Source organism: Lissotriton helveticus, chromosome 8, assembly GCF_964261635.1.
Source record: "Lissotriton helveticus chromosome 8, aLisHel1.1, whole genome shotgun sequence".
Classification (NCBI taxonomy): domain Eukaryota; kingdom Metazoa; phylum Chordata; class Amphibia; order Caudata; family Salamandridae; genus Lissotriton; species Lissotriton helveticus.
In genome coordinates this window covers 1,589,928,694-1,589,951,890 of record NC_136069.1, presented here as the reverse complement: position 1 = coordinate 1,589,951,890, position 23,197 = coordinate 1,589,928,694, and the positions used below count along the sequence as shown (strand labels likewise).

Below are 23,197 nucleotides of genomic sequence, written 5' to 3'. Positions count from 1 at the left end.
TCACTACTCTGCGCACTCACTACTCTGCACTCACTACTCTGCGCACTCACTACTCTGCGCACTCACTACTCTGCGCACTCACTACTCTGCGCACTCACTCATCTGCACACTCACTCTGCACACTCTCTCTGCACACTCTCTCTGCACACTCTCTCTGCACACTCTCTCTGCACACTCTCTCTGCACACTCACTCTGCACACTCACTCTGCACTCACTACTCTGCACTCACTACTCTGCACTCACTACTCTGCACTCACTACTCTGCACTCACTACTCTGCACTGTGCACGCCACTGATATCATGGAATCTTCCACCACACTTTCTAAAACTCTATAGTCCGAAGCATAATAGGCACAGAACCAAAAGAAGGGTAGACATTGCTTAAAATAATCTTATTGTATTTATGAGAAGCAAAAGCGAGACTGTGAAATGTGCTGAATATCAGTTTGTTACGAATCAACAGAGTGGAGTTTGAGAACCAAGAAATAGTAATTTAGATTCCGGGTTAGAAGGAGTAGTAATCACAAGCTGAGGATCAACGGGCGCGAAACAGCATGGTGGGCGCGCAGGAGACGCAGCGTGAGCGTGCACATCAGCTGAAGATCGCCGGAGAAGACACCGAGCCTGCCTGCTGCCGTGACTGACCCGCTGCAGAGGGAAAGAGCCCGGTGAGTGGGGGTAGAGGGGGGGGGCCGCAGAGAGGGAGTGGGCAGAGAGGGAGGGAGGGTGTGTGTGTGTGTGCGTGTGTGTGTGCGTGCGTGTGTCTGTCTGTGTCTGTCTGGTGTGTGCCTGCCTGCCTGCGTGTGTGCGCGTCCACAGACCCTGGTCGGCTCGTGCACCGCTCTGTACTCCCTTGCGAGCTTACATGGCGACAATAGTTCTCGTTGCCGAGACCTAAAAAGGCAAACGCGCTACTTTGCATTGCAACCAGTGTGACCGAGTCATAGTTCTTTTTTTCTGATTTGCGGGGCAGGAGGCAGGTGGAGCGGGAGGGAGCACAGATAGAGAAGGGGGTGGGTGGCACAGAGAGAGAGAGAAGTTGTGCGGCCGGGGCTTGGGAGCAAGCAGACAAATTCATGCACTCATATGGACTGCTTCATCTAAAAGAAACAAGCACTGGCATAGCCAATAGGTCTCGCCTTTGGGACCTTATAAGTATTTAGTTATGCAGCACAATATCCTTGGTGCAACAACATCAACTGTTGCGTGGCTAAACAATTAAAAGGTCCCAAATGCGAGACCTATTGGCTATGCCAATGCTTGTTTATTATTATTATTACATGAGGCTTGTGATGGACACAAAGCTGTCTCCAGGCTACATCTAAGATTGTTACAGATACAAATGTCATGTGCCCTACTTTGCCAAATATACTCTCTAAGTACAGGTCGCGTGGACGAAATTTTGGATTTCTGTCCAAGTTCTTCTCCCAGAGAACAGACATCGGACTGGCTGCCGAATTTCAAACAAGTAAATATTGAATTATTAATATGACATGAACTGCCGCTGGGAACTTTCTGCTATTGGCCTGAACAACATTTTTGTACTATTACGGACTTACAATCGTCGAAATTGCCTGTTATGTAGGAAACAACTTGCTGATTGGATTGCACTAAAATGTGTGTTAATTACACATTAAAAACGAGGTTATTAAATGGTTGTGATGTTAAAAGCTCTTAATAGGAAAGTCATTTAGATATGTAGAAATAGCGTTAAGAGGGATCGAGTACAATTCATTTTAAGCCCTAATGAAGAGGTTTGAGTGGATAGGGGAAGTGATAATCTAAAGTGAGGATTAACACGTGTGTGTGTGTGCCTAATTTGACTCCTAGAATGTGCCCAGGTACAGTGCTGACACGTTTGCCTTTCTTGAATTGAGCTGAATGAATACATCACGGGGCTATTTGTAAATGTCAGTGTAAGCACAACAAAAAAAGCACTTACAGCAATCAAAAGTGAGTAGCCGCACTTGACGAGTTTTTAGATGTGTTTTTCCAGTAAAATTGTTTTGGAAGGACAGACAATGAAAAGTTATCAGTTCAAGCTGGCAGCCTACAGCATTAAAAAGTAAATAGCCCGCCCTGCGGCGCTCGGCGCTGCTCTGCCCAGCTTGTAGCCAGCAGGAAGGCCCTTCTAAAGATAGCATGTGGCATGTGTTCCAGACGTGGATCACTAGTGATGGGAAGAGGATTCACTTCCATGGGAAGTGCAAGCGGTTCACGCTCAAGGGGCTGAACAGTATAGCGAGCTGCAAAATGTCACATTCATTGTGCATCACACTCTGAGAACGAGACATGGCATCGCCAGCTCTGACGTGATGTGAACCAGCGAGAAGATTGGGCGATGGATGGATGGATGGACGGATGAGTGGATGGATGGAAGGGTGGGTGGCTGGAGGGGCGGGTGTGGGTGGATGGAGGGGTTGGGTGGGTGGATAGATGGATGGAGAGGTGGGTAGATGGATGAGTGGATAGATGGAGGGTTGGGTGGATGGATGAATGGAGGGGTGGGTGGATGGATGAGTGGATGGATGGAGGGGTGGGGGAGGGGTGGGGGAGGGGTGGGGGGATGGATGAGTGGATGGTTGGAGGGGTGGGTGGATGGAGGGGTGGTTGAATGGATGAGTGGATGGATGGGTGGGGGATAGATGGATGGATGGATGGATGGATGGATGGATGGCAAAGTGACCAAGTGTATGTGGCAGGAGCAAGTTTCCATGACGGACAGGCTCTGGACATTGTAATGCTGCAGTTTAGAGGACGCACTTAGAAGCCTGAGGCTTATGCTGTCTCTTGTGCTTCCAGCATCATTGGTCAGTAAATATGTGCTGCTAAATGAATGGGAGGTAGGGCAAAGTAGTACATGGTGGGCCGCGCCGCCGGGGGTAGGCATGGTGGGCCGCGATGCGGGGGGGAGCCCCCTCCATGTGCTTTGCAGGGGGGCCCCCTCAAGTTTCGTTACGCCACTGAGCAGTACCTCTGCACGCCGGCAGTTGGTATCGTTCAGCTCTGCATCAGCAGCGCCAGAAGTGACATACGCGGTGCCTATACAGGCGCCACCTCAAGCGGTGACATCAGTGCTTTTCTGTACGCAGATACGAAGAGAGCTTGCTACTAATGTCCACTTTTTGGCCAAAGTTCTTTTGATGTTTTGTTGATTATTTTTGAGACTGCCTTCCAAGGTGTTAGCGATGGCCCGCAAAACATCGATTGGGTTTAAACCCTGTGATTCTTGTCACAGACAGATGCCTGTACCAGACCTTCCCCTCACACTATCTTCAAAAAAACCTGCATCACCTACAAAGCCATCACGACTGGCACACCTGCCTTCTTGGATGACAAACTCACTGTCGCAAGAGGTTCACTCACAACCAGGACACCTTCGGATTTTAGACAAAGAAGTGTAAACAAATTAAAAACAAGCATTTGCAATGCATAAGGTCTCGCATTAGGAAAGTTTGAGCTATTGGTATTTTAAATGACACATTTTTTATATATGTGTTGGTTTTGAAAATAGCAAAAATAATAGCTTTGTCATTTACAGTGCCAATAGTTATAACTTGTGACACCTATAGCATTTGTAATGCAATATGTGTTGTATTCACGTGAGTTAGATGTATTGATATTACAAATAACAATGGCTTTGAATTTTTTTTAATAATTAATACTTAAATAAAAGTTATTGTAATTTATAATGGCAATAGCTTAAACTTTTGTAAATAACTTTTGTGAAGAATATGTTCAGTGTATTTTATTGTGACGAAAATCCAAGAACAGAAGTGAAATACTAACCTCTTTTTGTGACATTTGTAATAAAGCTTGAAACATTGAGAGATCATATTTGACCCAGTTGTTGGTAAATGGTTGCACAGATTGATGCTGTGGTGGGGCTGAGAGATGTTGTGGTGGCGACTAGTGATGCTGTGGCATTCAATGATCCTGTGGTAGCGCATAGTGATGTTGTTGTGCCCCTTAGTGATGCTGTGGTGATGCGATAGATAGAGTGAGTGGGATAGATAGATAGAGTGAGGGCGATAGATAGATAGAGGGAGGGCGATAGAGAGATTGAGTGAGCGAGATAGATGGATAGATAGATAGATAGATAGATAGATAGGAGTGAGGGCGATAGATAGCTAGACAGATAGATAGAGTGCTGGCGATAGATAGATAGAGTGAGGGCGATAGATAGCGTGAGGGGGATAAATAGATAGATAGAGTGAGAGCGATAGATAGATTGAGTGAGGGCAATAGATAAATTGATAGAGTGAGGGCGATAGATAGATTGATAGATAGATAGAGTGAGGGCGATTAGATAGATAGAGTGAGGGCGATTAGATAGATAGAGTGAGGGCGATTAGATAGAGTGAGGGCGATTAGATAGAGTGAGGACGATTAGATAGATAGAGTGAGGGCGATAGATAGATAGCGTGAGGGCGATAAATAGATAGAGTGAGGGCGATAGATAGATAGAGTGAGGGCGATAGATAGATTGAGTGAGGGCGATAGATAAATTGATAGATAGAGTGAGGGCGATAGATAGATTGATAGATAGATAGAGTGAGGGCGATTAGATAGATAGAGTGAGGGCGATTAGATAGAGTGAGGGCGATTAGATAGAGTGAGGGCGATTAGATAGAGTGAGGGCGATTAGATAGAGTGAGGACGATTAGATAGAGTGAGGGCGATTAGATAGAGTGAGGACGATTAGATAGATAGAGTGAGGGCGATAGATAGATAGCGTGAGGGCGATAAATAGATAGAGTGAGGGCGATAGATAGATTGAGTGAGGGCGATAGATAAATTGATAGATAGATAGAGTGAGGGCGATAGATAGATTGATAGATAGATAGAGTGAGGGCGATTAGATAGATAGAGTGAGGGCGATTAGATAGAGTGAGGGCGATTAGATAGAGTGAGGGCGATTAGATAGAGTGAGGACGATTAGATAGATAGAGTGAGGGCGATAGATAGAGTGAGGGCGATAGATAGAGTGAGGGCGATAGATAGAGTGAGGGCGATAGATAGAGTGAGGGCGATAGATAGAGTGAGGGCGATAGATAGAGTGAGGGCGATAGATAGAGTGAGGGCGATAGATAGAGTGAGGGCGATAGATAGAGTGAGGGCGATAGATAGAGTGAGGGCGATAGATAGAGTGAGGGCGATAGATAGAGTGAGGGCGATAGATAGAGTGAGGGCGATAAGATAGAGTGAAGGCGATAGATAGACAGATAGAGTGAGGGCGATTAGATAGATAGACTGAGGCCGATAGATAGAGTGAGGGCGATAGATAGATAGACAGAGTGAGGGCGATAGATCGATAGACAGATAGAGTGAGGGCGATAGATCGATAGACAGATAGAGTGAGGGCGATAGATCGATAGACAGATAGAGTGAGGGCGATAGATCGATAGACAGATAGAGTGAGGGCGATAGATAGATAGTTGTGTGTGTGGTTGTGGTTGTGTGTGTGGTTGTGGTTATGTGTGCGTGGTTGTGTGTGTGTGGTTGTGTGTGTTATGCTTTGTTTTTCTATGTTTTGTTATGCTATGTTTTGTTGTGTTTGGTATGCTATGTTTTGCTAGGCTATGATATGTTTTGTTTTGTTATGCTATGCTAATTTTTGTTATGTTATGCTATGTTTTGTTATGCTATGCAATGTTTTGTTTTGCTATTCTATGCTTTGTTTTGTTATGCTATGCTATGTTTTTTTGCTATCCTATGCTTTGTTTTGTTATGCTATGCAATGCTTTGTTGTGTTTGTTATGCTATGCTTTGTTATGCTATGCTATGTTGTGTTGTGTTTTGCTATGCTATGCTTTGTTTTGCTATGCTATGCTTTGTTATGCTATGCTATGCTATGTTTTGCTATGCTTTGTTTTGCTATGCTATGTTTTGTTGTGTTTGATATGCTATGTTTTGCTATGCTATTATATGTTTTGCTATGCCATGTTTTGTTATGCCATGTTTTGTTATGCCATGTTTTGTTATGCCATGTTTTGTTAGGCTATGTTTTGTTTTGCTATCCTATGCTTTGTTTTGTTATGCTATGCTCTGTTTAGTTTTGCTATCCTATGCTATGTTGTGTTTTGTTATGCTATGCTATGTTGTGTTTTGTTATGCTATGCTGTGTTTTGTTATGCTATGTTTTGTTATGCTATGCTATGTTTTGTTGTGTTTTGTTATGCTATTTTTTGTTATGCTATTTTTTGTTATGCTATGTTTATTTGTGCTTTATTATGCTATGCTTGGTTATGCTGTGCTTGGTTATGCTGTGCTTGGTTATGCTGTGCTTGGTTATGCTGTGCTTGGTTATGCTGTGCTTGGTTATGCTGTGCTTGGTTATGCTGTGCTTGGTTGTGCTGTGCTTGGTTGTGCTGTGCTTGGTTGTGCTGTGCTTGGTTGTGCTGTGCTTGGTTGTGCTGTGCTTGGTTGTGCTGTGCTTGGTTGTGCTGTGCTTGGTTGTGCTGTGCTTGGTTGTGCTGTGCTTGGTTGTGCTGTGCTTGGTTGTGCTGTGCTTGGTTGTGCTGTGCTTGGTTGTGCTGTGCTTGGTTGTGCTGTGCTTGGTTGTGCTGTGCTTGGTTGTGCTGTGCTTGGTTGTGCTGTGCTTGGTTGTGCTGTGCTTGGTTGTGCTGTGCTTGGTTGTGCTGTGCTTGGTTGTGCTGTGCTTGGTTGTGCTGTGCTTGGTTGTGCTGTGCTTGGTTGTGCTGTGCTTGGTTGTGCTGTGCTTGGTTGTGCTGTGCTTGGTTGTGCTGTGCTTGGTTGTGCTGTGCTTGGTTGTGCTGTGCTTGGTTGTGCTGTGCTTGGTTGTGCTGTGCTGTGCTGTGTTTTGCTGTGCTGTGTTTTGCTGTGCTGTGTTGTGCTGTGTTTTGCTGTGTTGTGCTGTGTTTTGCTGTGCTGTGCTGTGTTTTGCTGTGCTGTGTTTTGCTGTGCTGTGCTGTGTTGTGTTTTGCTGTGCTGTGTTTTGCTGTGCTGTGTTTTGCTGTGCTGTGTTTTGCTGTGCTGTGTTTTGCTGTGCTGTGTTTTGCCGTGCTGTGTTTTGCTGTGCTGTGTTTTGCTGTGCTGTGCTGTGATTTGCTGTGCTGTGTTTTGCTGTGCTGTGCTGTGTTTTGCTGTGCTGTGTTTTGCTGTGCTGTGTTTTGCTGTGCTGTGCTGTGTTGTGTTTTGCTGTGCTGTGTTTTGCTGTGCTGTGCTTTGCTGTGCTGTGTTTTGCTGTGCTGTGCTTTGCTGTGCTTTGCTGTGCTGTGCTTTGCTGTGCTGTGCTGTGCTGTGCTTTGCTGTGCTGTGCTTTGCTGTGCTGTGTTTTGCTGTGCTGTGCTGTTTTGCTGTGTTTTGCTGTGCTGTGCTGTGTTTTGCTGTGCTGTGTTTTGCTGTGCTGTGTTTTGCTGTGCTTTGCTGTGCTGTGTTTTGCTGTGCTGTGTTTTGCTGTGTTGTGTTTTGCTGTGCTGTGTTTTGCTGTGCTGTGCTTTGCTGTGCTGTGTTTTGCTGTGCTGTGTTTTGCTGTGCTGTGTTTTGCTGTGCTGTGCTGTGTTTTGCTGTGCTGTGTTTTGCTGTGCTGTGTTTTGCTGTGCTTTGCCGTGCTGTGTTTTGCCGTGCTGTTTTGCTGTGCTGTGCTGTGTTTTGCTGTGCTGTGCTGTGTTTTGCTGTGCTGTTTTGCTGTGCTTTGTTGTGCTTTGCTGTGTTTTGCTGTGCTGTGCTGTGTTTTGCTGTGCTGTGTTTTGCTGTGCTGTGTTGTGCTGTGCTGTGTTTTGCTCTGCTGTGTTTTGCTGTGCTTTGCTGTGCTGTGTTTTGCTGTGTTTTGCTGTGTTTTGCTGTGTTTTGCTGTGTTTTGCTGTGTTTTGCTGTGTTGTGCTGTGTTTTGCTGTGTTGTGCTGTGTTGTGCTGTGCTTTGCTGTGTTTTGCTGTGTTGTGCTGTGTTTTGCTGTGCTGTGCTGTGTTTTGCTGTGCTGTGCTGTGTTTTGCTGTGCTGTGTTTTGCTGTGCTGTGCTGTGTTTTGCTGTGTTTTGCTGTGCTGTGCTGTCCTGTGCTGTGTTTTGCTGTGCTGTGTTGTGCTGTGTTTTGCTGTGCTGTGTTTTGCTGTGCTGTTTTGCTGTGCTGTGCTTTGCTGTGCTGTGTTTTGATATGCTGTGCTTTGCTGTGCTGTGTTTTGCTGTGTTTTGCTGTGTTTTGCTGTGTTGTGCTGTGCTGTGTTTTGCTGTGCTGTGCTGTGTTTTGCTGTGCTGTGTTGTGCTGTGCTGTGTTTTGCGGTGCTGTGCTGTGTTTTGCTGTGCTGTGTTTTGCTGTGCTTTGCTGTGCTGTGCTGTCCTGTGCTGTGTTTTGCTGTGCTGTGCTGTGTTGTGTTGTGCTGTGCTTTGCTGTGCTGTGCTTTGCTGTGTTTTGCTGTGCTGTGCTGTGCTGTCCTGTGCTGTGTTTTGCTGTGCTGTGCTGTCCTGTGCTGTGTTTTGCTGTGCTGTGCTGTCCTGTGCTGTGTTTTGCTGTGCTGTGTTGTGCTGTGCTGTGTTTTGCTGTTGCTTTGCTGTGCTGTTGTGTTTTGCTGTGTTTTGCTGTGCTGTGCTGTGTTGTGTTGTGCTGTGCTGTGCTGTGCTGTGTTTTGCTGTGCTGTGCTTTGCTGTGTTTTGCTGTGCTGTGCTGTCCTGTGCTGTGTTTTGCTGTGCTGTGCTGTCCTGTGCTGTGTTTTGCTGTGCTGTGCTGTGTTGTGTTGTGCTGTGCTGTGCTGTGCTGTGTTTTGCTGTGCTGTGCTTTGCTGTGTTTTGCTGTGCTGTCCTGTGCTGTGTTTTGCTGTGCTGTGCTGTCCTGTGCTGTGTTTTGCTGTGCTGTGCTGTGCTGTGTTGTGTTGTGTTGTGCTGTGCTGTGCTGTGCTGTGTTTTGCTGTGCTGTGCTGTCCTGTGTTGTGTTTTGCTGTGCCGTGTTGTGTTTTGCTGTGCTGTGTTGTGTTGTGTTGTGTTTTGCTGTGCTGTGCTTTGCTGTGCTGTGTTGTGCTGTGTTTTGCTGTGCTGTGTTGTGCTGCGCTGTGTTGTGTTTTGCTGTGCTGTGTTGTGTTTTGCTGTGCTGTACTTTGCTGTGCTGTGTTTTGCTGTGCTGTGTTGTGTTGTGTTGTGTTTTGCTGTGCTGTGCTGTGTTGTGTTTTGCTGTGCTGTGTTGTGTTGTGTTTTGCGGTGCTGGTAAGGGTATGTGAGGGTGTGTGTGAGGGGGTGTGAAGGTGAGGGTGTGAGGGTGAGGAGGTGTGTGAGGGTGAGGAGGTGTGTGAGGGGGTGAGGGTGAGTGTCTCCAATGAATGTCACTGCTTCGCCTTCTTTGAAAATGTTCAGTGCTGCAAATAGAGCATGCCGCCCTAATTATCACAGCATGAGGCCCCAAAGTGATCATTATCACAGCATGCAGAGAGCCGCCCCACGCTGCTGGAGCACTCAACTGCACATTAATTATAGTTGAGTGCTCCAGCAGCCTGGGGCGCCTGTTGACATGCTGTGATAAGTGGGTCTCATGCTGTGATAATTGTTGCGGTGCCTGAGGAAGTGGAGACTCCTGCTGGGATAATTGTTCTTGTGGCGCCTCAGGAAGTAGAGTTTCATGCTGGGATAATTGGTCTGGCGGGCTTGCAGCGCCTGACGTCCAACAAACATGCTCAACCTTGAAGCGCGTTCACAGACCTGGGTCGGCTCGTACCCAGGTCTGTATCGGGCTCGTTCACAGCTGTTACTCCCTTGACAGGGAGGAAGGTGACTATAGTCTCGCTGGCGGGAGCGCGAACCAGCTCGACCTAATAAGCCACTAGGCCTTCTTCTTGTATGCACCCAGCATCTGGAACACCAACCATCCTTGTACCCACCAGGACCACCCCAAACCTGCTCTAGTTTAGCAAAGAGCTGAAGATACACCGCTGTAAACAACACTACAGCATGATGCAGTAACAGTCCACAAACCATTACCCCAACTTTGACCTGGTATAGCGTTCCGCTACCTTTCGACGAGGTTTACTCTCTCTCGATACCAGATACTTACTTACATACATACATACAATGACAGTGACATGGAAATGTAGTTACAAAATAGAAACAAGGAGGTAGAACTATATAAAAATGCTTTCTCAGTGACAGTGAGTGACTGTGCATCACTTACTTTAACCAGGGAGAGATAGGTGCTGCAGTCAGGCATTGCCTGAAAGATTTCTCCTGCCCTAGAAGTTTGCCTCCCTCTGTTTTTCATGCAAACCAAAGTCATGGATTGAAAGACTCACCTATAGGTTTGCTGCTCAGATTATCGGCCCGCCCTGCTCCTTTGGGGACACTGAATAAAATGACAGCATCAGGGCTAAGTAACATCTTAAACTCCTCTCGTCTCACGTTACCTTGACCTCGCTTGGCCCGGGCTAAGTGCATATTGGCCGAGTTTGCCCATCCAATTAAAAAAAGCATAGGCTGTGGGAGGTCAGTGTGAAAGACAGGTCCAATGACCTTGTAAAATGTGGCAGCCATCTTGGAACTGTCAAAAACGTACGTTTCTCAGAGGCTGACATTTATGTGTCGCCATCTTGGAAACGTCATGCTGTCGAAATCTAATGGTTTTCTAAGAGGATCCCGTAAGCTTGCAGGTGATAAGGGTATAATGGTAGGTGTCATGTCAAATGTGGTGGATTTGAGAGGTGTGCTATTATTCATTGAAGATTCCTTGCGAATGAGGCATGGAGGGTTCACAGATCGGGCATCATGGGCCTCAGCTGTCTTGTGTAATGCTGACGGAATTATGTGGCAGAGGAGGACCAAATTATGTGGCAGGGTTGACTAATATGTGGCAAGAAAAGGCAAATTATGCACCATAATGAGGCAGATTTTATAATAGCATTAATTAGTTTGTCATTTCTTACACATCAACACTGTCTGGGCAAATGTTTCTTCTCATTAGTACCAGTTTAACATGTAAACACAGCAATAAGCTACAAAAAGGTGACCAGTCCACCTTTGCGAGGCGCCTTCCACAACGCAGCAACTCATGCTGCAGAGTTTTTAGTAACTTCTGAAACTTTTGAGTTATAAAGTGCATTTATTTCTGTTAAAATCTTATCAGTATGTGAATAATACAGACACTGACTTAGTTTAAGCGCACACATGCACCTTCTTCCTTTACAAATTATGTCAGCTTTAAAGCGAAACCTGTCTCTAGCTAGACCTATACTTACCTTACAAATATTGGAAGCACCTGTCCCGGTGGCAGTAGATAAAAATCAGCGCTGCTGAACTAGTTCAAAGAGGTGGTTGGTTCTGCACTGATATTTCTATATGTTACCTCATTGACCTAGTTCACTCACTCAATCAGATCTTCCCACTAGTACTCATCCAGTCACTCACTTGCTCACATCAACCAATGTCTCAGTCATTACCTGCCACAAACACTCACTGGCACCCACCGATCTTTAACTGGCCTCACAATTAGGGCCCTCTATGACTGCATATGCAAAGGGCAGTTCCAGCATTTCTTCTTCCCAAATTTGAAAAACCAAAAGGGGATGTCACAGTAGTACAAAAAAGCCTGTCAAGTCAGGCCGTGATGTTACTGTTGCAGATTATATGATTGTGACTGGTAAAATAATGCCCGTTTTTTACTTCCTTGGTTATACAGAACTCCCTCGTGTGGATTTGGAGAACAACATGGAAAAGCAGTATTACGTGGCCCGGCCGTCCATCGCCCTCAACGGACACCTGCACAAGACCCCTTCCATGGGCAAGGCCATCAATGAGCGGAAATCCCGTGAAGGTAAGTACGGCAACGCTATGACGAATCTCAGGAGTGGTCCTGACATTGATTGTTAGACTGCCTTTAATGCAGAACGAAAGCTCAGGAGTACCTGTGGGTCCACACGCCTATCGTGTAATGATGCAAACTATATAGGTCTCCAAAATGTGCCACTGTTATCACTTACCACCGACCATCTTTAAACTGACATCAGATCGTATGACTTACCAATATTATCATAACATGTAAACTGTTAAAGGACTCAAGTATATAATGCTAATGCCAGTTCATTACTTGATATAACAGTATTGTTATTTGCATAGCACGGGTCTGGCATCTGGAAGACCTTTAGGTGCTGGGGGTTTCTCGCAATGTCTCTCGGCTGTCTGAGTGGCCTGTTGACACTTGGCTCTTGCCTTTCTTGATGGTCTATCTCTGAACAGTTCTAGACTATCTCACTCGTGTGTTGTGATACGTCTCTGTGGTTTCTGGATTGTATGTTGCTACTTGAGTCTGCGGATCATGCCTACTGGAGTCTAAGATGGTGTTCAATTACTGTGGTATTAAGTGTGGTATATATGCAGTTAGCGTGTGTGTTTGTTTGGTTTGTAATGGGATAGTCCTTTAGCAGTAGCAGATCTTCAGACTGGCTGGTGTTGGGTTCAATCACTCCCAAGGCAATGGATACTTCTGACGTGTGTCGATGTTTGGGTGAATGGTGTGCTGGTTGGGATACATATGGTGTTAAATGGTTTGTACGGCTGGCAAGCATTTGGGGGCCTACTGCATGGGTTCAGAGTGTTGAAAGGTGGGATGATTCAAGGCATGGGGGGCACAATATTTATTGCTGTGATTTTGAGGTCTCGCCTCGGCAGCGATTGTGCTGTCTCTTCGAGACATTTTGTATTCTGAATATGTGCTTTAAGCTCCACCCATTTTCAAGAACTACCCCTGTTACATGTGGTGTTACTCAGTTTGTGAGCACTATGGGCCCGATTCACTAAAGTAATCTAAGGCAAAATCCTAACTTTACGACTTTAGTACATTTAGAAGTACTAAATTTAGTATTCCTAACTTTACTACTCCTAAATGCATTTTGTGAATACTGAAAGTCATAACAACTTTCAGTATTCACAAAATGCATTTAGGAGTAGTAAAGTTAGGAGTCCTAACTTTAGTTAGGACAACTTAGAGTACTAAAGTTAGGAGTCCTAACTTTAGGACTCCTAAATGCATTTTGTGAATACCGAAAGTCATAAAGTTTGGATTTGGTCTCAGATTAATTTTTGTGTATCCGGCCCAATATTTTTTTTTAAGCTGGGGCACTCGAGTCCAGTGCTTGTGGTTTACAGAGCTCTGTTGTGAACAGAGCTGTAAATCTTGCACTCATCTTGCCACATTTGCTGTGAACTCAAACACCAAGGTGTTTGTTTTCCCCCCATTTTTTGGCAGCAGTGCTATGGACTACACCAACCGCATACAGCAACAGACTTTACCAAACGCATATTCACGAGCAATTCAATTTTTTATTTTCTTTAGACGTGTCCCTGTTTTGCACATTTACATTTTTTTTTTTAATTGCAAAGAAAAACAAAATATTAGGCAAAAAGTTGCCGCATTACTTGCCATGAGCCATACATGCGCAACTGCGTTTAAGTGCATCCCTCAAATGTAAAACACATACTCTCCGTTGCAGCCCTTCCCCTAGGTTATTTACTTTGTGCGTCGTGTTAATAAGTGTTGGTGGTTTGTTTACTTTGCTTCGCATTACAGCCAAGCAGTCAGACAGCCTTTGCTACAACTAATATAAAGGATAATATTGTTGTCAGAGATGCCCAGCAGTATAGTCAGATTTGTTGGGGGCGGGTCGAAGCAGTACTAAACATATTTAATGGTAATGCATGGGCCTCAGGACGGCATAAGGAAACAACCATAAACGCTGCCATCCCTCAATACAACATCACACTCCAAGTAACAGTGTCTGCGTGGAACAAACACCGCATTGTGCTTTTTGTCCACTTAAAATAATTTCATTGTAAAATCGGAACTGGTTTTAAGTCTCTGCTTGTTTTGCTTAGCTTTGGCCAATCACTCTCCAAGAGAGCATTTCGGCAGCCCATCCCCCACTGCGCTCTCTCTCCTTGGCCCCCAGTGTCTGTTGTTTCTGCAACCCCCCCTCCCTCGTCTTATATACCCTTAAGCCTTCCAGTGATCAAATGACGAGAAGGGCCTTTTTAATTCCAGGGCAACGTCATGCATTTTTTTTTGCTTCCGCAGGGTCATCAGTTCTGTTTTATTACCAAGAACTTACACATAAGTAAAAGACGATTTACAATGCCAATATCTCTAACTCAAACTAATGCGATACCTGTTGCATTTCCAATGCTTGTTTTTCTCCTAGTCCCAATTTGTTATTAAACCTAACGCAAAACTGATTTGTAAGGCATGTGCTATAGCAAATAAGTTATATTTGTGCATCAAATAAGACGTGATCACAATACCACTATCCTTCTGTACGCTTGTGCTCTTGCAGGGCCACAGCATACGTAGAGCTTCTCGCAACTGCTGAAATATTGTACACATTCTCATCAGCCAGTCTGTAGCAGGACATTTGTGGGTTGGCACACACAAGTTGGCTTGCTTTCACTAGGTATTGCATCATTATTTTGCAGTGTTGGAGGCAGGGCTGATAGTGGTGCGGATAAGTTCTTCCCATTGTAATAGGGTTATTCCTACTGAACAGATGATGGTTCTAGTGTGTCCCATCTCTCCAGCTACGGAACATGAGATCCATTAGTTACTGTAGAGGTACGTATAGGAAACCTCTCACAAGCAAAAAAGTACCCTAATAAATCTGTATGTTGACTTGAATCCAACATTGCTGTACTCACTAAAGTTACCTTTCCATTGGAGGGACACCTCAAACCATTTTCTTTACAATTACGTCACCAAGAAGAACCAGTGAGCCAGTAGCACGACAAGATGCTGCACGAACAAACCACTCTTCTCTGTTTGAAATTTTGTTGAAGTATCATTGAAAGGATCATCGTGAAAGTCCAGCCGCAAGGGAGCCGCTTGAGGCCATCTCAGACAATCTTTGAAACCAAATTTTATGATCAACAAATATACGTTATTCAGGGTGATCATGGACTGCACTGTAAAATCACTAAAAGAACTGGTTGTCAAAACCCCAGACACAGTTTTGTAGTCAGAGTACTTTGCACCCTACTTCTGGAACCGGGCAACCTAATTAATTTGTAGGGAGAAAATAAGTAATTTAGAGGGGAGTATTTCTGGGCAAGGTGTAGTTGTTTATTGTACACTACCTGGTGCTTTCTATTTGCTGGTAATTCATGTGATGGGAGCCTGTGTTGGTAACTGGAAGCTCCTCTTGAGATACGGTATCAACAGCAGCACAGTGTCTCTTTAAGAAACGTCATCGATGATGGACCTGATCTGGACATCAGTTCTGAAGTGCAGGGTGAAACTTGGGCAGACTCCTGCGTATATGTGATTACTTGTTGTTTTTATGTGTAAAGTATTTGACAGATTATATACAGGGACACTGGAATTTAGCGTCACAGGGGAAGAGCAAATTGTGTGGCAGGGTTGACTAAATCATGCAGTAAGAAAAGGCAAATTATGTGGCATAATGTGGCACATCTAGTGATCGTATTACTGCACTATTTTGTCATTTCTACACATGTTAACACTGCCTGGACAAAAGTTACACAAATTTGTAACAGATTAATATCCAAATACAGCAATAAGCAACTGAAAGGTGACCAGTCAACCTTTACGAAGGGCCAGCCACTCCTCTTTAACACGTGTTGTTGCATTTTTAGTAACTATTCATTTGTTTAAGCTAGAAACAGTTTTTTGTTGAAATCTGCAAATTATGCAGCACATAATGGATTGTGTGGCAAATGCGGCAAACAATAATTATGCATGAAAGCCACTGCCGCTGATCCGAATAATTCCAGTGGCCCAAATTATAGGGAGGTAAATTGACCATTTTGCCACTGATCAGGTTAACAGTAAGTATTGTTGTTGGGTCTCGTCTAGTGAATGCATCGCATGCGCTACTTCGCTTGGCGAGACTCTATTGTCGTCACTTTGGTTTGCGAAGGGAGACAAACCATGTGCGCTCACAGACCGCCGGTGTGCTCGCGCTTGGCTTCTCCTCTGACGTCTCCTTTGAAGGGAGACAGGAGATGTGCACGTGTACAGACACGCGATGTGCACGTGTACGGCGTCTCTTTTACTGATGAGATGTGCACGCGTACAGACACGTATTGTGCACGTGTACGGCATTTCTTCGCCCACATCTCCTGTCCACCTTCCGTCGTCGCAAGCCTCATGCAGTTTCACTTACTTAATGCGCATGCGAGCTCAACTCGGGATGTCCTCAAGCCCTGGTGAGTCGGGAGCACTGGCATGTGTCTTCCCTTGGTACTACCCAGGCCAGGTCATCTCCCGTCCAGTAGCTAAGGTGTCTCTCCTTCACCTCTCAGTCTCCTCAGCGGGCCGTGCAGGCAGCACTGGGCTTCTCTGCTCTACACATGCCTCTGCGCGGCTCCTGTTGTCTGTCTCCCCGCAATGAACCACAGCGATGAACCACAGCGACGCCTCCAGCCCCACTTCCCGGAGGCTGCTGGACAGCGGCTGATAAACAGCCGTCTCAGCCGTCGGGGTGCCGGGCCCTGCCAAAAGGGAACACCTGAGAGAGCTGTGAAGGCACCGGGGAAGTGAGGGCGCACAAGTGTGTGAGAAAAGCAGAGGTTGTGGAGAGAGTCCAAGCAGTGGATGTTGTAGATTCTCCTGTCCTGCACTGGAGGTTGCAGCTACTTTCATGGTAAGGCCACCCAGAGGGGTCAGTGTAAGGTGCCACGACGTATGAAATGTTCTCTTCACCTGTTCCACAGCATTTAACCCATCATTCATCTATTGGATATCCCCGGCCTCACCCCTTGTTCTTGCTTGATGCTGTGAAACCCACTGGTAGGATAGACTGCCTCACCCTGATCCTGTTCATGCTCTGTACGTTCTGACAGTCTGACAAAGCCACCTCCTCTTTACTTTAATCCCATTTCTAAATTCATCATACAGCTCCTTCTATGGAAGCTGACGTACTTCGAATGCCTGTTGCTAATCAAATCTTTATGCCAGCGCCTCTCGTCCTTGTATAACTTTTAGCACACAGTATTTGACATAACCTTACATTTTCTTTTGGTACCACGCAGAAACCAGAAATATCACGTAGGTGCCCCAAGGCAACCCGTGTTTCTCCACGGGCACCACAATACACTTTGAGTCTGGGCTGGGCCTCACATACAGCTTTGGCACCAAAATATAACCTCACACACACGTCATCTGGCATGGCACAACCAGAGATCCATCTTTGTCACAAGATACAGCCTTAAGTCCCCACAGGTGTTTCTGAACAAAATTACTAACAAAGGGAGACAGCAGCTATATGCGTACAAAACAGAAAGCACTGCCTCCCACCTGAACGTTTCTTAATAACAAGCATTTGCAATGCAATAGGTCTCCCATTTTTGCAACTTTAAGCTTTCCGCATTGTAAATAACAGTGCCTATTTTTGTTTTTTAAAACATAAATAAAAGGCATTGTCATTTACAATGTCAATAGCTTAAACTTGCGTAAATGCGAGACCTATTGCATTGCAAATGCTTGTTTATTGTGGGATAAGTCTTTTTAAAGAGTTTCTTGTGGAGATGTTCCAGTAGGAGGGCTCTTGTCCGTTCTATTATGTGGCCAGTCTGAAGGAGTAAGAGATCTTTCCTGGGAGGGTGCTGCATGATTCCGCCGTTTGCTGCTGCATTGACTTTGGGGGCAAAGGTGAAGTTGCTGTCGTAAAAATTCTCGGGTGCTCTACTTTTTGTGAGACAGCTGTAGTAGGCCTACTGCGGTTTTTGTGATTATACTATTGAAAATTGAGCTGCTAAAATATGATCAAAATTGAGAAGGGACTAGAGTGGCAATGAACAAGAAAATAGTATATGAACAAAAATACAGTTATAGGTAGATATTTTGGGGGCATGGACTCCATTTAATCTTCTTTGATTGTTTTTATCCCTGGTCTTTGTTCTCCTGCCAGGTTATCTTGCTTTTTTCTGTCCTTTTGAGTCACTGACATCTCAGCTGCCTGTTGAACAGATGTGTGTAGTTTGTATTTTCTGGATGAACTCGATTCACGATGAAAAAGACATTAAAATATCACCAGATCCGCAAACACAGTGGTTAGAAGCTGGAGATTCTTGTGAAGCCCTTTTCCGAAGATCATATAAACTGGAAATAATCATTGAGAGCAGTAAAGCATAACCATTGCACCAACCATGCAGGAGGGAGAAGAAGCTACCGGCACGAGCGTACGATGTGGCTCTTTCCATCTTCCCCTGGAATACCCTGTCGGAAGAAGTGCAAGGGGAGGAGATGTTGCCTACTGGCCATAGCTGCTGCCATTGAAAGTGGGGACCTAGGGTTGAGCCTCGGCATCGGTTCAACATCCTGTAATTCTGGCCAGATCACTTAATCTTCCCCTTGGCTCGAAATAATAAGCAAGTGACCTAGTGTAATTTAATCTGGTGCTCATGTAAATGACACTAATGCCCTTGGGCCAAATTCATACTATATAAAACTGTAAAAAAAATAGTGATAATAACCATGGTGGTGTTGAAAGAATTCCCTGGCTTTGGCTGGTACGAAATACAAGTTCTAGGAAAGCCGAACCATAGAGATATCAGTGGTTGGGACTCGCACCCCCACCCGTTGTCCACATTGTCCCAATGTCCTGTTGGTCAATTTCCACAAGTCAATGTCATTCAATTCACCTGCTAAGTAAGATCTCTTTGCACCGTCCCAGGCCACAGCATATGGATATGGCACTTGCAGCAGAACTGGAAGTAGGAACAAGTTAAACAATTTGTTAGATGCATTTTTTTAAAGAGCGGCTCTAGCTCCAAGTGGCAAAGGAGAACTTCAGGTGAACATTTTTGTCGCATTGGAAATATGAACTATTGTAAACAGAAAATCTGGGAATTTGGGGGTAAGGTTAAGACTGGATTACAAATCAGGCTGGGTGAGACCACGTATATGGAACATTACAAGGCAGATCATTGTACTGTTTTTTATTTGGACATATGGACATTTGCAGCAGGAGATAAAGCGATCTTGACAGAATCATATGAATATTTTATCAAGTGCCAAAGCCGAGATTAAAATCCAGCTCTCCTGGTTCCATGTTTAGCAATTTGTCCACTAAACCACACCTCCCACTTCATTGTCTGTGTGGTCCATCAAACTCTCAGAAATCCTGATTCAAAGAGAAATATGAGTTTCCATCCACAGCAGCATTTCAAGATGTGTTGTTTTTTGCAGTCACATTTCCACGCACAAAACCTTGTGGAATATGCCTATACAAACAGCCTAACATATGTGAAAGGCCTTCGTAAATGGGGACTGAAATTGCAAGAGTACCGAAAAGAAGTGAACCTTAGAAAGACTAGGACAGCGGTTCTTAACCTTTTGTCTTCTGTGGACCCCCACTGACTGATTACTGAACCTAGGGATGCCAATGAGTCAATATTGGAAGCCAGCCACCCCAGGCGTAAGCAATTGCTATGATTTGAACCTCAAAGCAATACAAAAAAATACAAAAATAAGTATACACCAAACAAATGCTCAAATACTTAAATATTTTCCTTAATTCACGATCAAATATGGAAACGTTTTTAAATTTTAATTTTTGTCTTCTTTATTTATATTCTTTAATACTTTACATTTATTAATTGTAATATTATTTAATTTTGTAAGACAGTCGCCGACTCCGTGAGTAGTCCTCGCAAACCACTATGGGTGCCCGTACCACAGTTTAAGAACCATTGGGCTATGGGATATGTGTGTGTGACGAAGGAGAGTTTATAAAAGACAAGATTGTATGTTCTCAAGTGAAGCAGTGGTATAGTTAAGGAAACCACCATAGAGAGAAGAACAGTAATTGAGAAGAGAGAACTAAAGTTTGGTGAAGTAGTATTAGAAAAAAGAAAGGTAGACAAGATGATCCTATTTTAATACTGTTGTATAGGTGAAAATGACTGGTTTTAGAAACAAGAGAATTGATGCTGAAAATTAGCTGAAAGTTCAAACACAATGCCCTGGTTACACAAGTGGTAGAAAAAGCCAGTGGTTTTGGAGATAAGATGATAACAGTAGGGGCAGTATTGAGTAATAAGGCAGGAACAAAATCGTTCTGTCTCTTTAGGTTGAAGATTTAGATAATAGTAGCTAAAAGAATACTACGGGGTTCAGGACAGATCTACCAAAAGGGGCAGACAAAAAGCCGTTACGTGCTACCAGAAATTTGCAATAAGACAAGTTGGAGTTCAACCAGTCCTGTACAATGCCTGTGATACCTAGAGAAGAAAGAGGAATCTGCGATGATCCACAATGAACAGACTGGGCTAAAGCCAAACAGGATAAGGACAGAGAAGAAATGTTAGTAATGCGCCTTTTGTAGGAAGATGAAAGCAACTAAAGTTGACAACCTGAATATAGAAGGGAGAATACATTATTTGGAAAAATAAGAAAGTTGAGTAAAATTACATGTGCAAGGATTTTATATAAGTAGGAAGAAGAGAAATGAGATGAAAAATGTAATGATCTGCGGAGTCATATGAAGGTTTTCCTAGCAGAAGACAAACAGCAGCAGGTTTTAAGAATTCAGATGTAAGAGAGGTGTTGAACAAAAGCTCTGGGTTGGAAGTGAAAGCAGGAAAACCGAGTTCTCCAAGGGAGGACAGAACTAGATGAGTTGGGAAAGCCCTGGGTTTAGCGTGAGCCCCCGAAGTTAGTATACCATCCTCAGAAAGAAGTTGGACCGTGTCACAGCACAGTGAGGAAAAGAGCGTGGAATAGGAAGCAGAGAATAGGGATGTCATTGTAAAAGGAAAGGAAGAAATAAAGTAAGAAGCAAAGTTGCCTGCACTGGAAAAAGATCAGGAGAAAATGTGTGGTTCATGGAAAAACCAAGCAGCACTGATTGTCAACATGATTAGAGATGAGGGATTGAAAGTGGAATTCTGTAGGTGACTTAAGTTTGGAGGCAGACACCATGCTGGAGAAGAAAACGAGAAAAACTGTGTAAGCTTTGTGCTTGCACCAAAGGCTCTCAGTATCACACAGTGAAGAACACAGCAGAGATTATTCTGGAGTGTGCCAGGAGGTGGTTTTGCTTAGGGTTTAAATATTCAAGAGAAGGAAAAGTGAGTTTGTTGGATACAAGCATCATTTGTGGAAAGTTGAGAAATAGTCTTGAGAAGGCAGAGTATTAAAATTCTGCGTAGATCACGCTGAAATGATACATCATGAAAGAAAAACAAAACAGATGAAGGAATCGGGAAGATAACAGTTTGAAAAGAAGAAAGCGATGAGACGATGGATGGTAGAGTATGTGGTTAGAAGACAAGATGATGTGGAAAGAGAAATAAAGATAAGTTGAAGGATGTCACAAAGGGTACTGCGCGTAGGAGAAAAAAGATGATATACGTTAGAAGAACTTGAAATGATTATAAAATGTTAAGTGGAAGACCCTATTAGTCATTAGAAAGAAGTCAGGTGAAGACACCCAGGAAAAACAGAGGGACAGGAGAACGGATGCCACAGAACAATCGGCCTTTAGATCATCGCAGAGCGATAAAAGTGGACCAAGAGAGTCATAAATAATCAAGAAGGCAAGAATAGTAGTATAATAAATGTGACCGGGTGAGACTTGAAGGAAGCAATGGAAAAATTTTTTGCATTGCAAGGCATGAGACTAGATGATGATGTAATACCTGCCACGTATGAGTGGAGCGTGGAGAGTAAGAGACCTCTAGGGTAGCAGTGGCCACTGTGCCATTCTGAGATGGCCAAGTTTCAGAAATTGAAATCAGTACCACTTTGCGAGCTGGAATAGTTCCAAGAAGAATGGTGTGCTCTTGACACATCACATCGTGCGGTAATACTGAAACCTGAAATTATGAAGTCCTGCAATATTGGTAATTTCACGTAGAGAATTAGGGTTCCGCACGCACGTTATAATGAGGCCAAATTATTTGCCATGTGAAATATGGTAAATTTGCCTGGGATTGCGGCCCACACTGCAAACCTTTTCAAAGGGCTGTGTCCTACATGTCTGTGATGTCACGCATTTTTGGGTTTCGCCTGCCGAAGGCTGCGCTCTGCGCAGCTCTTCAGCGCAGGTGAAATCCTATGTCGTCAATAAGGACTCCTGGAACGTCCCCCGGCTCTCATTGGCTAGCTCCATAAATGGAGGCTAGCCATTGAGTGCCGGATCTGTCCATCAAGGCTGGACCAGATTCGGGGGCGTTCCGGAGATTTTTTCCCAGGGCGGAGTTACGTTTTTTCCCGTTCCCTCCCCTTTCACTGAAAGTGAATTCAGAAGCGCTGTCCTCTCCCGCCCCCTCCCGCCGTCCGTCCCGCTCCCTCCCTGTGCCTTTCCGCCCCCCCTCGCTGTCCTGGCAATGTTTCCGGCCGTTTCCGGCCGTCCGTGTCCTCTCCCGCCCCCTCCCTGTGCCTTTCCGCCCCCCCTCGCTGTCCTGGCAATGTTTCCGGCCGTTTCGGCCGTCCGTGTCCTCTCCCGCCCCCTCCCTGTGCCTTTCCGCCCCCCCTCGCTGTCCTGGCAATGTTTCCGGCCGTTTCCGGCCGTCCGTGTCCTCTCCCGCCCCCTCCCTGTGCCTTTCCGCCCCCCCTCGCTGTCCTGGCAATGTTTCCGGCCGTTTCCGGCCGTCCGTGTCCTCTCCCGCCTCCTCCCTGTGCCTTTCCGCCCCCCCTCGCTGTCCTGGCAATGTTTCCGGCCGTTTCCGGCCGTCCGTGTCCTCTCCCGCCCCCTCCCTGTGCCTTTCCGCCCCCCCTCGCTGTCCTGGCAATGTTTCCGGCCGTTTCCGGCCGTCCGTGTCCTCTCCCGCCCCCTCCCTGTGCCTTTCCGCCCCCCCTCGCTGTCCTGGCAATGTTTCCGGCCGTTTCCGGCCGTCCGTGTCCTCTCCCGCCCCCTCCCTGTGCCTTTCCGCCCCCCCAGTACAGCTCAGAGTCCTGGCTGGTTCCGGTGCACATTGGCTTGAAGCGCCAAGGCAGGGTGAGAGCAGCGAATTCGCACTGCAAGTGGGACTGAAGCAGTGTAGCCACCTGCCGTCACTGCCTGTGTTCACTTCATGACTCTTAACACAAGACTTTTTTGTGTGCGCGAGAGTGTGTGAGAGGCAAGGGGGCGGACGGTCTGGCAGCTCGTTTCAGTGGGGGATGATTTATCTGGAGGAACATTGAGGAGGAAGAAAGGACGGCGACGCCAAGGAACGGACACCCCCCTTGTCAAGCCCCCCGACACTCAGCCGCCGCCTGGGGGCCGCAGTAGGGAGCATGCTGATCTTGCTCTTCTGGATTTTGACTCTCTCG

General features: G+C 45.4%; 1 protein-coding gene across 13 annotated transcripts in view; it reads left to right on the top strand.

The window, feature by feature from the left end:
* ARAP1 (ArfGAP with RhoGAP domain, ankyrin repeat and PH domain 1) overlaps positions 1 to 23,197 on the top strand; it is an 800,765-nt gene that overhangs the window by 632,033 nt on the left and 145,535 nt on the right. For all 13 annotated transcript variants that reach the window (XM_078658604.1, XM_078658609.1, XM_078658605.1 and 10 more), the window contains one exon: positions 11,612 to 11,746. In XM_078658604.1, the coding sequence (XP_078514730.1) occupies positions 11,612 to 11,746 (135 nt within the window). The remainder of the gene's footprint in view (positions 1 to 11,611; positions 11,747 to 23,197) is intronic.